This window comes from Aotus nancymaae, unplaced genomic scaffold (assembly GCF_030222135.1).
Source record: "Aotus nancymaae isolate 86718 unplaced genomic scaffold, 86718_ANA_hifiasm-v0.15.2.pri h1tg000033l, whole genome shotgun sequence".
Classification (NCBI taxonomy): Eukaryota; Metazoa; Chordata; class Mammalia; order Primates; family Aotidae; genus Aotus; species Aotus nancymaae.
The window spans coordinates 56,067,439-56,080,247 of NW_026988447.1; the positions used below are offsets into that span (position 1 = coordinate 56,067,439).

At 41.5% G+C, this 12,809-nt stretch overlaps 1 protein-coding gene across 1 annotated transcript in view; it reads left to right on the plus strand.

Moving 5' to 3' along the window:
* Positions 1-5,511: 5,511 nt before the first annotated feature.
* COL25A1 (collagen type XXV alpha 1 chain) overlaps positions 5,512-12,809 on the plus strand; it is a 510,463-nt gene continuing 503,165 nt past the window's right edge. The window contains exons 1-2 of the mRNA XM_064384022.1: positions 5,512-6,126; positions 7,233-7,302. Of these exons, the coding sequence (XP_064240092.1) occupies positions 5,830-6,126; positions 7,233-7,302 (367 nt within the window). The 5' untranslated portion in view covers positions 5,512-5,829. The remainder of the gene's footprint in view (positions 6,127-7,232; positions 7,303-12,809) is intronic.

Sequence of the window (12,809 nt, forward strand, 5' to 3'; positions counted from 1 at the left end):
CAATGATATGAACATGTTCAGCGTATGTAGCATTATAAGAAAAGTTGATTTGGAAGTTCAATGAAAAGTTGCCTCTTGTTTGAGTTATCAATGTAACTGGTGACTTTCGAGGAAGAATCCATTAAGTGGGGCTATTACCTTGTTATTTAAGATTTGAGGAAAAAAATTACCTCCTCCTTCCAAATAAAACAAAAGAAGAACAAACAACAAACATAAAACTGACTCTGCATAGAGGATTTATATTTTGGAGGGCTTGTATTATCCAGATTATTGCATTCATATAGTTGTAAGCCCCTTGCTTAACCAGGCTTGTATAAATGGGACCAGTTCCTTGATCTGTTTGAAAAAGAATTTTTCAGCCTGTCACCAAGAGCCAAAGCCTTCTTTTCTGTTCTTCTGCTTCTAAAGATATTTATAATTTGTTTATGATTTATTGAAATTTGCCTGGCTGTGGGAGAACTGCATCTTTTAAGTTTCAGCTCAGTTAACTCTTTGCTGCCTGCTCCATTCCCTTTAGGAAACTTTGTCTTCTTAAAAGATATTTCCATGAGCTCACATACTCATCTGAAGAATGTAAAATAACATGCGTAGTGCTATACACGATGCATTCTCCCATTTTATTAAGCTACTTAATGGACAAAATGGGTGATTGTGGGTGTATAAAGATGGCCACAAATCCCTTCATACATTCACTTCTGCTTGATGGCTTTGTTGGTGAACTTTGGTTAAAATTGTGGTTATAAAAAACTCAAAAATTAATGGTGCTAAAATGTATTTTCTAATGAAACTGAATTTTTTTTTTTGCAATGCAGTTAATATCTAAAAAGAGCATACCATGATTATCTCAGCTATTTACTTGGGGCAGATAATCTTTCTAAATACACATAAACCATCAGAAATTTTAATATATGCTAGTTCACTTCTATGCTTTATCTCCTTTAAACATTAGCCTCTTAGAGGCGTATAGGAGTGGATTGTGTCTTTTTTATATTTTTTTAATGAACACTTCTACCCACTTAAAAAGGTCCTTTCTTCTGTCTCAATTTTTCCCTTTATCTTTTCTTGCTCTTTCTCCAGGTGCTTTCTTTCTTACTTTAACTTCCTGATGTGACTCTCTGTCATTAGTTTTTATTTCATTCTTTTCTGGCATGGAAGATTGGTAACAATAGTACTAGCAGTGGGCCGGGTGTGGTGGCTCATGCCTGTAATCCCAGCACTTTAGGACACTAAGGCAGGAGGATCACTTGAGCCTAGGAGTTCGAGGCCAGCCTGGGCAACACAGTGAGATCCCATCTCTACAAAAAATAAAAAAAATTAGCCTGGTGAATACCTGTGGTCCCAGCTGCCCAGGAGGCTGAGGTGGGAGGATCGTTTGAGTCCAGGTGGTTCAGGCTGGAGTGAGCCATGATCATACCACTGGACTCCAGCCTGGGCAACAGAGCAAGACTGTCTCTGCACAGTCTCAAAAAAATAAAATAGTATTTGTAGCAATGGTGAGTCCTGGGTCAGGATCCTGGCTAGGCTAGCATTAGTAGGGAGGAGAGATGAGAGTGACTGTACAGCTCGGCTGGTTTATTGGTTTTGAGTTGCATTAATGGGAGGCATCAAGGAAACAGAACTTATTTTATTCAGTTTAATATGGCTTCATAAAAGGCATCCAAATTTTACATGACATGAGAGAAGGCATAGCTCTCTGATCCTTTCCCAGTGGGCGTGTCAATGAAATAGAAATGTATAAACATTTGAGAGACAGGGATTTGTTACTACGGGGCCTGCTTGAGTTACAGGGCATTATGGTGGTTTCAGTACCGCTTATGATACAGTAGCAGATGAACATTGATTTCTTGTGATTATGATGATACTGGGTTCCTTTGCTCTTACAACAAATTATCCCAAATTAGTGGTTTAAAACAACACAAACTTATTAATTATAGTTCTGATGGTCAGAGGTCCTAAAATCAAGGTGTTGACAGTGATTGTGTTCCTTCTGTAGACTCTAGGGGAGAACTTGTTCCTCTACTTTTGCAACTTCTGGAAGCTGCTTACATTCCTTGATTTGTGACCCCCTTCCATCTTCTAAGCCAGTATTCACATCACTTTCACCTCTGCTTTTGTTGTTACCTCGCCTCTCACTCTGAGACCCTGCCTTCCCCTTAGAAGGAGTCTTGTGCTACACTGGGCCCACACACATAATTGAAGAAAATCTCCTCAGCTGAAGATCCTTAACTGAATCATATCTGCAAATCTGTCTTGGCATGCAAGGTAACACATTCACTGTTTTGGAGATTAGGACATGGACAACTTTGGGTGTCCCTTATTCTTCCCACTGCATACCTGTCCTATAGCCAGCTGTTTGTGTTTTACTCTTAACACTATTGCTATTAGGCAAATTGGAGTCAGCTGGACTATAGCATTTTTTTAGTACTACTTTTACCTTTTTTGAAGCCTCCACATGGGAACCAAAATAACAACTGTGCTTTGATGAATCTACGGAACAACATGCGTTCAAACCCTCAGAGCTCTGTTGATCCACGTGTTCTCTGTGCTTGATGTAGAGAATCTACTGGGTTTTGAAATCTTAGTGCTAATGGCTGGTACATTTCTGAGGCATTGTGCCCACTAAAGACATAAAGCAAATCTAATCCTCTGGATAAAGATCTCAAAGCCACAAAATTCCAACTCTGTCTCTTTACTAAGATCTAATAGTGCTGAGGGCTTGCAAGAGTTGTTAATGTATCTCCTCATGGCCAATTAACACGAAGAATGCTGTAGGAACATTGCATCATCCAAATTAAATGTGTAATCTACTGTAGGCATTAGTCAAGACAGAAAAAATGGCTTTTCTACTGAAATTTTAAGAGTGGTATGTTGTCCAAAAGAAAAAGCTCTTTATTCTCGTTGTCTCTGTACTTTAGAGAAGCTGATGCAGAGAGTTTGAGAGGAAGAATGAGCAATGAGGCTGGTGAGATGGTAGACAAGGGTGTGTGTTGTGGGGGTTGAAAGACATAAGATCTTTGTCCTAAGGACAACCAGAAGTATTGAAGGACTCTAAATAGATGAGAGGAGGGCAAGGGAGAAGTCAGGGCCGACTACTGGTTATTTTGGCTTGAGGAGACTGGATGGATGGCAACTCCATTGGCTGAGATGGGAAACAGAGGAAGCAGAGTAGAGTTTGGAGGTAAGCTGCAGGTTCAGTTGGAAATGAGACTGGGACATCCAAATGGAGATGGCAAAGAGGCAACTGGCTATAAGGATCTGAGGTTCAGGAGAGAGGTCTGGGCTTTTGATGTGAATTTATGACTCATCAATGTAATCACGGCCATTGGGAACTCTACTGGAGAGAGTATACAGATAAGAGAAGACGGAATAAGACAGAGACCCAAGGAGCACCAACATTCAGAGAAATGACAGAGGAAAAGCCTGCAAAGGAGAGTAACAAATAGTTAGAGGTCACGGAAAGAGTTGGTGCATTAAAACATTTGTACCCATTATTTGGGTCCTGTTATTGGAAACATGTTTAATCACAATTAAATATGACTTGAAATTTATCTCTTTATTTTAAAATTTATTTAAAAATTTGATTTATATTTAAAAAAGGAACAGTAATTCCTCATTTACATTGTAGGGTTATGAGGTTCCAATAAAAAAAGTATTGGAAAATATTTTGGAAAGTGTTACACCAGTGGTTCTCAAACTTAAGTATGTATCAGAATCATTTGGAGGGCTTGTTAAAACAGATTGCTGTGTTTATTTCAGTAGTGGTAGTAGCAGTTTCTGATTCAGATCTGTGGAAAGAACCTAGAATTGAAATGTTGTGTAAGTTCTCAGCTGATGCTGATGCTATTGGTCTGGGACCATCCTTTGAGAACCGCTGTGTGATACAAATGAATTATGGTTTTGACTTCACAGCAAAATTCATTGCGTTTTCCTCCAATGTTAGTCTGTTTCCTCCTCTAATACTGTTATTTCTTTACCTTGCTTCATACCTAGCGATATCTGTTCCCACATGTGAAAGGCCAGCTTAGTGAAGTATTTTGTTGATTGTTTACAATAGTAAGCAGTGACTTCAGGTTAGCTTGATTAAGAAGATTAGGAAAAATATATAGTATTTTTTTATGAGGAGATAAGAAGGAACTCTTTGGAATAAGAGGTGGGATTTCTGTTTTCCCCAAAGTCAATTAGATGTTAAATGCTACTTGTTACCAACTTTCCAAAATCCCATTAGAGATCTTGTAATTTGATCCAGAGGGAACAGCATGAAGAGAGTCAGGTAAGAGGAAAAACTGACTTCATTCTTCATTCCTTTCCTAAATCCTGAGAAATGTGTATACCTCAACACTCCCTTTTCCAATCCCGCAAAACAGGGAATCAGGAAAACACATTAGCACCCTAGTATAGACTAGGAATACAGAGCTGGGAGGAGACTCAGTCCCGTCAAGACAAGGAAACTGGGGGAGGGGAGGGAAAACTTCACCTCGTTGAGAATCTGGCCGTGGGAAGAGAAGGGAAGTGGGGAAATGTACCCCAGACGTTGGCCAGACACTTTGCCTCTGGGCATGTGGGAAAGTGAGGAAGGAGGGAAAAACGCTGTGCCAGAGGCGAGATAGCAAGAGCTCCTGCGGCTGCTTTTGAGTGAAGATCAGGAGAGATAGAGCGTTCTGCTTCACTTCTTCCTCTCGGAGGCCATTTCTCCATTTTTAAGTGGGATAAAGAGGGGGCGCTGGGCTGAGTCAGTATCAGCCAAAGTTGCCGCCTCCTGACAGCAGACCCCGCTTCGGCCCCTGGCCCAGGCCAGAGAGGTGGCCTTCGGGGACGCTGAAGTTACTCCGCGCAACGCAGGGGGAGGGGTCGCCAGGCTCCTTTCCAATCACGGTGGCCGCTCCCGCTATTTGCATGTATTATGCTAATCACAGACCTCCTGCTCCGCTCCCACCCAAGCTTCCCGCCCCCTGGGGGGTCCCCTGGGCCGGCCTGCGGGCTGGGCCAAGGTGAATTCATTATGATAATGAGGCGGGCTCGGGCTTTGGCTGGGGAAGAGGGGCGTGCAGCAGCGGGAGCCGCGGGCCGGACGCCGGGCGCCGGGAGGGGGTCGGGGGAGGGACGTCGTGCTCGGAGCGCGCGCGCACACACACACTCACTCACACGAGCATCCCGGAGGGTATTTAAGGATCGCGCACGCGGGGCTGCGGAGATCCTTCGGGCAGCCGCGACTTCGGCCTCGCGACTAGCATTTGCTCCTTGGCTTTATTTCGTTTTCCTCTCTCTCCTTGCGCTTAGCCGCCCCGTTCGCGCTGCGCTCTAGCGTGCTCTCTCAGCCTTTTTGCCTTGCATTGGATGCAGGTGGGAAACAGGTCAGCGTGCAGAAAGACGCCGAGTAGGTAGAAATAAGGCAAACTCGCAGAGGCGCAACAGGTCCGGTCCTCCGTGGCCAGGGCGAGCCGCGGCCCCGCGCCGCGCCTCGGCCGCCGTCCCTCGGACCCTGAGCGGCCGCTGTCGGGGACCGCAGAAGAGGTGTCGCTCCTCTGGGAGTCGGAAGAGCTGTCTGGGTGGGTTTCGTCTTGCTGTTTACCCTACCGCCATCCAGTCCCCGGACTGAGTGCGTTTTCCACCTCCAGCTGGGAAGAGAGAAGAAAGCGGGGATGGTGCACGCCTGCGGGTCTGCACGCTGAGCAAGGCAGGGGTCCATCTCCGCTCGCGGGCGCGACTCCACCAACTAGTTGTGCAGCCACAGGGACTGAACTTTGGAGGAATCGACCTTTATCTTTCCTTTTAGAATTATTTGAGGTGTAGAGGGTGGGAGGCGAACCCGAGACGGCCGACCCCGCCACCATGCTGGTGAAGAAGCACGCAGGGAAAGGAGGGGGCCGGGATCCGGGATCCGAGGACCCGAGCCCTGCCGGGCTGCAATGTGCCCGGACCATGCCCCCGTGCGCCGTCCTGACGGCCCTCCTGTCAGTGGTGGCCGTGGTGTCTTGTCTGTACCTGGGTGTGAAAACCAACGACCTCCAGGCGAGGATCGCCGCTCTCGAATCCGCCAAAGGGGCCCCTTCCATTCATCTGCTGCCTGATACCCTGGACCAGCTCAAGGCTATGGTGCAAGAGAAAGTGGAGCGACTTCTGGCTCAGGTGTGAGAGGCTGGGGTATTTCGCACGTGGGTAACATCTTACACAGGCGTGACTCTGTGTGCATGACTGGCCGCTACCCTTACTGTACACACACTTGGTGTGACTGTGTGTGTGTGTGTGTATGTGTTTGGTCAAGGATCTGTGCTCACCGTAGCATATATTTGTATATGCACACCCCTTGATATCTCCATGCCTGTCTGTAATATTCCCTTATTCTCTCAATGTTTGCATGTTATACATGTAGGAAGGTCTAAAAGGTGAGAAGGGCATTTCATCTCTTTTTAGTTTCCTGAAGTCACATGTGAATCTTTCCCAATTGTGGAGAGAATATGTCTTGCAGAGGTAACATCTGTTATATCTTTTACATGTTGTAAGATGGTTAGGGTCATAGATGTTATTAATATACAAAAAAAGGTAATCACTCTTAAAAGTGAAATAGTCTCATATATAATTTAAAATCAATAATTTCACACATAGAATCTTTTCGTATTAAAAGTTTGAACATTTTTTTTTTTAAAGTGGCTTTATTTTTGGTGAAGGACGCAGTGCCGGGGTATTTATGAATGCAGAGCCCTTGGCGTTAACAGTTGAAAGGAATCTACGTCACGTTTAAGGGCACCTTTAGACTAGGGTAAGGGGGGTTTGTGGAACTGTACTCTAGCGGGGAGCCTATTTGGCAGTAGTTGCAGCCTAGCAGGATAAAGCAGTTGATATTCATGTGTAAAATATTGGCTGTTATTGGTTAAGCCACAGCTTACCTAGTCCTGCAACATTTACCTAGTACTGCAACATCCGAGGGCTTGGGTCCTCGGATCCTATATCCTAGGTTTTTACATTGACTGCGTATGCTTGAGCTGAGGGAGAGGGTGGAAGGGAATAATGGAGAAAGATGTTACACAAGTCCAGCTTGATACCCTATCAGTGGTCATTTTCTTTTTTTAGGGCTTAGGCATGATTACTTTTTGACTAGAGTCCAAGTACATATGTAAATGTTAGTTATGCAGGTTATGAAATGCCGGTAAATCAGGCATATGGCCAGAGTCCCTAAAGAATCCATCTCTCTACAGTGCTACTGATGATTGTTAATAACTCTTCTTTTCCTACAGAAATCCTATGAACATATGGCTAAAATAAGAATCGCAAGAGAAGCACCTTCAGAATGTAACTGCCCAGCAGGTAAAATGGAACTTATTTAACAAGGTTTCCTCCAGAGCAGAGCATTTTGAAAGAAAGGTCCTGTGTCTGTCAAGTCTACCTGTAATAATAGTAAAGAAAGAATGCAGACTCAACTTGCTTTAATAAAATCAACATGTCTCAGTCAAAAGGATGGCAAATAAAGCCCCAAATATTATTTTAAGCAGCATACCAAGGGCTGTTATGGCAAAGCAAAGAGAGAGGTAATCACCAAAGAAAATACAGGCAAGGTGATGTACAAAGCCAAACTTCTTAGATTCACAGATTTGGAAATATTCTTGAATTAAATTGTTTTAATGTCTTTGGTAACAAGGACTGTAGAACTGTCAGGTTCTGAATTCCTGGGTGGCTCATACTGCATGAGTGCAGGGTTTTTTGTTTTGATTTATTCCCTTTGGCATATGATTATGTTAGTAAACCATCTTCACTTCCTTCCCTGCTGTTTCTATTCTATTAAAAAGGTTCCATCTCCTATCCTATAGCTAGAGATGATGGCTGAAAGAAAATAATAAGTTCTTTATCTTGAGCTTCCCATTACAAACTCTTGCATTCTCAGTGACTTTTGAAGAAGAGACACTTACATTTTTACATTTTTTTGTGTGTGTAGCTTCAGGGAGCTATATTAAAGGCAGCATATTAGTAGAAGGATAGAGAAGGACATCATAAATAAGAACCCCTGGGTAATCATTAAATCTGTCTTCATGGACCTTTGAGGGCTTGGTAGTCATCTTAGACCTAACAATTTAGAAACCCCTGGAATAATGGCCATTGGAAATATCTAGTGCATTCAACTCATATAAATCATGAAAAGCTTCCATGAGTTGAGATGTTTATTTCAGATAAACATTGTTAATCCATTTATGAATATGATAGTTTCTTTTATTGTCACTAATGGAAAGTGAGTCTCTTAAAATTTCTTTGATATTAAGGAACATGATACTTAGGTGCTCCTATGTGAAAAGGCAAATTCTTGTATTTTTTTCATATTGTGAAACATTTTCCCCCTCATGATAACTTGTTTTGGCACAGCTAAACAAGACACCGCATTTAGAAATTTTAAATGTTAACTCCAGGTTGTACATTATACATATTTTACTATTTATATTCTGTTAAATTTTTGAACATAATAGAGCTATATTTTTTAAATGAAGCTCTTTTGATCGAGAAGACATATACGTTAGGTACCAGAAAAATGAAGAGTTGATCTTTGACAGTGTAGGTCTCATTCTTAGTTGTTTTAAGTTGGAAAATATCTCAGAAGTCAGATATTCAAGGAAGGCACTTTTCTAGTGCGGGAATTAACTCACAACCACCTCATCAGCCTGTAGGGATTATTTAAATTCTCAGGACAGTTGGTACAGGACTTCACTGATCGTACCACTTAGAGTCCAGAATTTTTTTTTGTATACAATATTCTTACTAGCCGTGTGAAAAAATAGCTAGTGTTTAATTAATAGAATTCTTAATGAACTTAGAAAAAAATAAAAAAGTGACAACCACAGCATTGAGTTCTGTTTTTTGAGAAGATATAATTGTTTCATGATGTCTAACGTAGGCCAGCTACTGAAGTCTAACTTGTAATCTAGAAGAAATCTATTACATTGAAGATTTACTGTATATTATCTTAGATTATTTTGGACCATTTTTCATCTTAGCATGTTAATGTAATAAGAAGTGGAGATTTCCTAGGCTTTTTTGTTGGCTCCCACTAATAGCTGCTTTACCTCTTGCCACCACTAGAGCTCCACATTACATCAGTTTTTACCTGGCAACTTTCTAGGTAAACATTTGAAGCTGTGCATTCTAATATGCAGAATCAAGCAGGTTTCTGCTGACAGACTGCTATTATGGAAACACTCCCTTTGGCTTGAAGAATAATCAGATATGATCAAAATGAAGACATTTTGTTGAAAATAGTGTCCCGGGAAAACTAGTTATTTTGAATTATGGTCAGTGAGGAATTGTCTTAGGGAATGAATGGGCTGACCGAGGATTAGAAAAGAGAATCAGTACTTCCCACCTGGTTTGGCTCTAACCCTGGTTTGCAGTGACTAAGAGTTGACATCTGTTTGTAGGGCAGAGTGAGACAAGTCTGTGACCTCAGCTCAGTTCCTGTGGACAGATGCCCACCCCTTGAAGTTGACACTCTTGTTGACAGTTTCAGTCACAGAGCCAAGGACTGATAGCAAAGAAGTAATGCGATGTTGTTTGTGTTCACTCTAATTGCTCTTGATAGAACTCAGTCCCAGTGAAGTTTATTCAAGTAGGCTCTGAGGTAATCATAGAATTTATGTGTGTGTGTGTGCGTGCGTGTGTGTGTATGCACAAGAAGGAACCTCTGTGGGAAAAGGATGAAAAAGGCTGTTTTAAAAAAATGTTTTCTAATGGCAGGAGATGTACTCTCTAATTTAATTTTCACAATGATCCTGAGTTAAGTATTAGTAATCTCATTTTACAGATGAGGAAACTGAGACTCAGAGAAGATGATTAACTTAACATAGTAAAGACAAGTTCAGGATTCATGCCCACATCTGATAGAATCAAAAGCCCAAAGTCTACAAGGAATAGATAATAAGTATAGGATTTAGACCTGGATAATTCTGTACTGGAATCCTGGATCTGCTACTAATTAACTGTGTGACATTGATAAAACTAATGAACTTCTCTATGTTCTAATTTCCTCATCTGCCCCCACTCCACACACAAAAAAGACTAATAATACCTTCTTTAGGGTAATAATTTACCTAAATAGTCTGGCATATTAGTGGCTATCCATTAGACAATAGCAATTACTATTCTTTGTAGTATATTATATGCTACTTAGCTCTGTAAACTGTGGTTTACAGAGACACATGAAATAGGGGGGAAAACTGAGACTTGGAGATGTTTTGTAATTTGCTAAAAACCCAATGGCTAATTAATGGCAGATTTGGACTAGAACACTATGCTTAATTAAACAAATATATCTGGAGATTATTTATGCAGATAATCCTACCAGTCAGTATTTCTTGGTGGTATATAAATAAAATTGATTCTTTTTTGATATTTATGTAAGTCTCCTAAATTATTCTTACAAAAATTGCAGGGAAAACTTTTGACCTTTTAGGTAAACCATGATTGAAGTGGATAGGACCTGGGCTTAAAAGACCATGGGAATATTAAAGGATGTCTTTACAATTTTAATACCAGATGTTTACAAAATGAAGTATCTTACTATGTGACTCCTTTTCAGACTTATTTTTTTAACAGCTTTATTGCAGTAAAATTTATAATATTTACCAATTTTAAGTTTTTTTTTTTTTTTTTTTTTTTTTTTTGAGACGGAGTTTCGCTCTTGTTACCCAGGCTGGAGTGCAATGGCGCAATCTCGGCTCACTGCAACCTCCGCCTCCTGGGTTCAGGCAGTTCTCCTGCCTCAGCCTCCTGAGTAGCTAGAATTACAGGCACGCGCCACCATGCCCAGCTAATTTTTTGTATTTTTAGTAGAGATGAGGTTTCACCATGTTGACCAGGATGGTCTCGATCTCTTGACCTTGTGATCCACCCGCCTCGGCCTCCCAAAGTGCTGGGATTACAGGCGTGAGCCACTGTGCCCGGCCCCAATTTTAAGATTTTTAAAACAAATTTATAGAGTTGTGCAGCCATCACCACAATCCAGTTTTAGATCATCTTGTCTCCTCCAGAGAAACACACATTAATTTCTTTCATGCACTCAGAAAAGCTCAATTTTAAAAGTATTTGGTTTAAAGAAACCCAAAATAATTTTTTTTTTTTTTTTTTTTTTTTTTTTTTTTGAGACAGAGTTTTGTTCTGCTGCCAGGCGGCAGGCTGGAGTGCAGTGGCGCAATCTCGGCTCACTGCGACCTCCGCCTCCTTGGTTCAAGCAATTCTTCTGCCTCAGCCTCCCGACTAGCTGGGACTAAAGGCATGTGCCACCACGCCCAGCTAATTTTTGTATTTCAGTAGAGATGGAATTTCACCATGTTGGCCAGGATGGTCTCGATCTCTTGACCTCGTGATCTGCCCACCTCGGCATCCCAAAGTGCTGGGATTACAGGGGTGAGCCACTGCGCCCAGCCCAAAATAATAATTTTTAAAATAATTTTAAAATTTCTGTACAAATTGAAGCTGTATTTAGCAGAATCTTTGATCTAGCAGTAGGTGACCCATAGAAATTCAGCTGGCATCTGTGGCTTGGCCTCTGTGCATCAACTCTAATTGGAGAGAATAAGTTGGCTCTTTGCTATGGCTGTAGAATTTAGTTTTGGGTTCTGTTCTTGGAGTCCTACATAAAGTATGCATAAACCAGAAATATTTATGAGAAGGTTTTTGTGTTTCAACTGATAAAGAACATTGGGAGCTAGGCAGCCCACCAAAAGATGTGTAGATCACAAAGTTTTCCGTATCTCACTCATCAGTAGTGGTGCCCGTCCAGGGTATTAGGTATAAGAACCTCTGCGGTGTTATGGATGAAGAATGTGGATGCAGAATAAAGAATCCAAAATTCTAATCCTGGCTTTGTCATTAACTTGTTATACAATTTTGGGAAGTCATTTCCAAGAACAACTCTTAGAGTTTCTATTTTCATATCTCCAAAATAGGAGTGCTGAACAAGAATGATTTTGAAGGGCATTTGTCAGTTCTTCGGGTTAAATGAAGAGGCTGCTGTATGCCAAATACTGTACTAGTCATTGGGAAAATGTTGATGTATGAGGCAGACTTGGTATCTTCCCTCGTGAAGCTTACATTTCAATGAGGATGACAGATAATTCTTTAAAAATGACGTAAATGTACAGGTGTGACAAGTGCAACCAAGAAAAAATATAGTGTGCTTTGGGACAGAGGACCAAAATCTCTTCCATTTTTGTAAACCCAAAGATTTTTTTTCCCTTTTCTCTGGATAAAATAAAGAAAAAAGTATGATTCTCTTTTAGAAGTTCACAATAGGAGAAAATCTGGTTTCTGATGAAAATAAAAGCTCTAGCAATGGGTAAAAAGCTGATTTGCCTTTTAGCTCTCCAAGAATTTATGAACAAATAGAAGTACGCTGATAACTAGTATACTTACCCCATGTGAAACAAAAAAGCCGCTGTTAATATACAAAGGGTTGTTGTAGACAGGAGGATGATGGCTTATTCTACTTTTCTCCTGAAAATAGAGTTAGGTTAAATAAGGAGAGAAACTTTACGTCTAGGGTACTGAACAGTACTGGACCTGGCTCCTATGCGTTCGTGATAATCCTTCATTGTAGCACAGCTAGTCATTTGCTTGGAGAGTTTAGCTAGAGATAAAAAAAGTACACCAGATAACTTCTGAGGTCTCTCTATACACTCCCAGTCCATGAAAATGATGGTGTACAAAATAAGAATACAGGGGGCCGGGCGCAGTGGCTCACGCCTGTAATCCCAGCACTTTGGGAGGCCGAGGCGGGTGGATCACGAGGTCAAGAGATCGAGACCATCCTGGTCAACATGGTGAAACCCCGTCTC